The sequence below is a fragment of the Bufo bufo genome, chromosome 2, assembly GCF_905171765.1.
Source record: "Bufo bufo chromosome 2, aBufBuf1.1, whole genome shotgun sequence".
Taxonomy (NCBI): domain Eukaryota; kingdom Metazoa; phylum Chordata; class Amphibia; order Anura; family Bufonidae; genus Bufo; species Bufo bufo.
In genome coordinates this window covers 295,339,350-295,343,395 of record NC_053390.1, presented here as the reverse complement: position 1 = coordinate 295,343,395, position 4,046 = coordinate 295,339,350, and the positions used below count along the sequence as shown (strand labels likewise).

At 39.0% G+C, this 4,046-nt stretch overlaps 1 protein-coding gene across 1 annotated transcript; it reads right to left on the bottom strand.

Moving 5' to 3' along the window:
• Window positions 1-620: 620 nt before the first annotated feature.
• On the bottom strand, window positions 621-1,607 carry LOC120990811 (olfactory receptor 11L1-like). Its single transcript, XM_040419714.1, has one exon. The coding sequence runs from the start codon at window positions 1,605-1,607 to the stop codon at window positions 621-623; it is 987 nt and encodes a 328-aa protein (XP_040275648.1).
• Between the last annotated feature and the right edge of the window lie 2,439 nt (window positions 1,608-4,046).

The window sequence follows — 4,046 nt, the reverse complement described above, 5'->3', positions numbered from 1 at the left end:
GCAATTTCTAAAATGGGGTAGTCTATGGGTGGTTTCTATTATGTAAGCTCCTCAAAGTGACTTCAGAACTGAATTGGTCCTTAAAAAACAGATTTTGGAAATTTTCTTGAAAAAATTAAAAAATTGCTTCTTAAATTCTCACCCTTTTAACATTAAAAAAAAAATAACATGACCAAATTGATGCAAGCATAAAGTAGACATGATGTTAATTAATAACTATTTTATGAGGTATTACTAACTGATCTTAAAAGCAGAGAGATTAAAATTGAGTGAATTTTTCTAAATTTTCTGTACATTTTGGATTTTTTTTTATAAATAAAAGTAAAACATATTAACTCACATTTACCATTAACATGATGTACAATGTGTCACGAAAAAAACAATCTCAGAATGGCTTGGATAAGTAAAAGCATTCAAAAGTTATCGCCACATAACGTGACACATGTCAGATTCGCAAAATTAGGTACCTTCATTAAGGAGTTAAATGGCCTGGTCTAGAAGTGGTTAACTTGCAATTTACAAGAATTACCCTGACAAAAATTGAATAAATGTCAGTTTACTGTATTTCCTAAATTGTTATCCAGATACAATTCTTGTCTGTTTTGGCTCAGTAACTTGTTTTAAAAAATACTACTTACATTTTTCTGTATTGAAAATGTTTCTCTATTAAAGCCTGATGGTAACATTCTCTGTGCAATCTTTTTAGCAGATATTTTAAACTCTTTGTTTCTCAGAGTATAGATGATAGGATTTAGACCCGGAGTTACAACTGTGTAGAAAACTGAAATAAACTTATTCAACTTTAAGGAGTAGCTGGAGTGAGGACGGACATACATAAATATCATAGTACCATAGTAGATCAGTACAACAGCAAGGTGAGCTCCACATGTAGAAAATGTTCTACTCCTACTACTGTTAGACTTAATTTGTAATATGGAGACGACTATAAAGAAGTAGGACACTAACGTAAGCAATAAACAGGATAGCAACACAGAAAAAGACAAGATAAAAATTGAAATTTCTGCAAGGTAGATGTCACCACAGGACAGCTGCAAAAGAGGTGGAATGTCACAAAAGAAGTGATTTACATGTCGAGAGTCACAAAAGTCTAAATGGGAGATAAAGAGAGCAGGGATCAACCCTGTGAGAACACCAGTTACCCAGGAACCGGAAATTAGTTGCAGACATGTACTTGGGTTCATCAGGCTGGAATAATAAAGTGGTTTACAGATTGCCATGTGCCGATCATAAGCCATGACTAAAAGCAAATAACATTCAGTGGCCCCAAATGTAACAAAGAAAAAAAGTTGGGTTATGCATCCAGAATAAGAGATACTATTACTCTTCATCAACAGGTTAGCTAGAAGTTTTGGTACTATCGTCATTGTGTACCATATTTCTAGAAATGATAGATTAGAAAGCAAAACATACATGGGTGTTTGAAGAGACTGGTCCATTGTCACAACAGTCAAAATGATGACATTTCCAGTAATTGTCACTAGAAATATAAACAGGAAGACAACAAACAGAGGAATATTTGCTTCTGCAGAATCTAACAGGCCAAGAATTGTAAAATCATTTCCACTGGTTTTGTTGGCAAATTGCATGATGTAATGGGAACATGAGTGTAGTAACAATCCACAAGTACCTGCAGAAAGAAAAAGGGTTGTGGAAAAATAAAATAATACTTGGTGAAAGGATTTATAGTAAGCAATATCAACTTGTTAGAAAGCACTTTTTCTTTTTCTGTTATCATTGCCATCAAATAAGATAGTGGGTAAAAAGGGAATATGACCCAGGTCATCAAGCAGGGGTGGACACTGGCAGCCTTGGACCCCTGCATAAGAAATACATTTGGGTCACTTTGCCTTCACTGCCAATAAACCCACAAAAAAAGTACCATATTTTTTAAGATTATAAGAATAAATCTTGCTAAAAAGTGCTTGCTTCTTAGTCCGCAGTGGACCAGCAGTGCCAGACTTTCCTGGCTGTGGGATGTCTTGTTGTTCCCCTGTTTTCCCCTGAGCCCGGTTCTTTTACATTCCATCGCTGTATTATATCGGTAATAAAACACAGCTCCAACCTCCTCCACAGTGCAGTAGTTGTAGACCCTGTCCAGGTCTGGTCAGCTCGGCTACTAGGAAAGATTTCGGTCATGTCAAAAAGGAAAAGCATTGCAGCATCTGGCCGTGTTCATCTCTGACATTAGGAAATGTAAGCAGGCATTGGTGTAGAGGGGGTGTGGGCCTGTATTTGGCAGGTTCAGTCACTGAAGTGAAGTTTGAATTGGGTGTGGGAGAGCCTGTCATTGGACAATCCTGTCCCACTGTAGGCTGCTGTTTATCTATCTATCCATCCTCCAGGCCTGTCGCTGCGCAAGAAATGCATGAGGTGTATTGGGCAGGTGGGAGAATATCAGCCGAGCATACAAGGACTCGTGAGCTGTGGAGGGTTGAATTGATGGATGAATGATTGGCAGGTGAGTTGGGATTGGACATACAACAGGAACTTTTGAATGTACTGACTCTGGGCATGTTGTGGGAACATCGATGAATGAGCTGGCACTAAGCAAGCATCAGCAACAATGACAGGTGAACTTTAGGCAAGGCAGCCATCAATCAGATTGATGTCACCTGCTTCTATGCAACCATCAGGGGCATCCATGGGTGAGGTTTGCACATTGCTAATTTTGGTCTCAATGATCCAATAAACCTTTGCTCTGGCATGTGAATTAGCTCTAGACATGCATAGATGTATCAAGCTGACACATCGCTGTTATCTGTAATTTTTGACATGTGGGCTGGTGCTGGATGAGCATTGGACACATTTGTGAGTGGACTGGCACTGGCTGAGCAAAAGAAAAATTGTCTACCGGCACTAGACATACATTAGCAATAATGATAGAGAGCTAGTGCTTGGTGTGTGATGGAAGGCTCCAGTGCAATGCCTGCAAAGGGCTGGAAGACCTTGAACCCCAACTTCATTAAAACACCAAGGAAAGTTTAATAAGTATAAGAAAAAATAATTCAAATTTTTTTGTTTTCTAAAACCGGGTTGCGTCTATATTTAAGGTTCCATTCAAATTGCAGATCCGCAAAACACGGACATCGGCCATGTGCATTCCGCATTTTGCGGACCAAACATGGCCAGCACTTTAAATAGAAATGCATTTTCTTGTCCGTGTCTGCTGACAAGAATAGGACATGTTCTATTCTTTGCGGAACGGAAGTGCAGCTGCGGACAGCACACTGTGTGCTGTCTTCATCTTTTGCGGCCCCATTGAAAATAAATGGGTCCGGATCCGTTTCGCAACGTGGCGGAATGGATCCGGACCCATTTTGCGGACGTGTGAATGAACCCTTATTTATACTCTAAAACAATAATGGAAAACAATATATAATATGAATTAAAAAAATGAATGTGTTACTCGCAAATGGGACACATACAAACCATACACTGGACACATGCCACACACTCAACATTGATATGCTGGGCACATGGAGCACTTACACCACTCACACAGTGCATTCATGGTTTATAGGACTTGTTTATAAATTATGCAATAGATCAATGCACGGCATGTGGATGTGTGATCCATGATTTTTTTTTACAGATTGGCATATTCATGGGTGTAGCTATAGCTGTAGCAGCAATAGCAGCTGCTTTTGTGCCCAGAGGTTCGGAGGGCACACTCAGGTGCAAGAACACTGTAAAATTTTTGAAATAACTAGACAGTGGCTTTCGACTATCTAGCACTACTATTATCTATACCTTGAATTGTGCTACGTATGCTGCTGTTTGGGACCCATCTCATTTTGCTATGTGTCCCTATGAATATACACTGCTGAAAAAAAAAAAAAGGAAACACTTAAACAACACAATGTAACTCCAAGTCAATCGCACTTCTGTGAAATCAAACTGTCCACTTAGGAAGCAACACTGAGTGACAATCAATTTCACATGCTGTTGTGCAAATGGAATAGACAACAGGTGGAAATTATAGGCAATTAGCAAGACACCCCTAATAAAGGAGTGGTTCTGCAGGT

What these genes read in the sequence shown, in the direction of transcription:
- LOC120990811 (XM_040419714.1), bottom strand. Translation starts at nt 1,607, where the DNA reads ATGCAATTTGCCAACAAAACCAGTGGAAATGATTTTACAATTCTTGGC.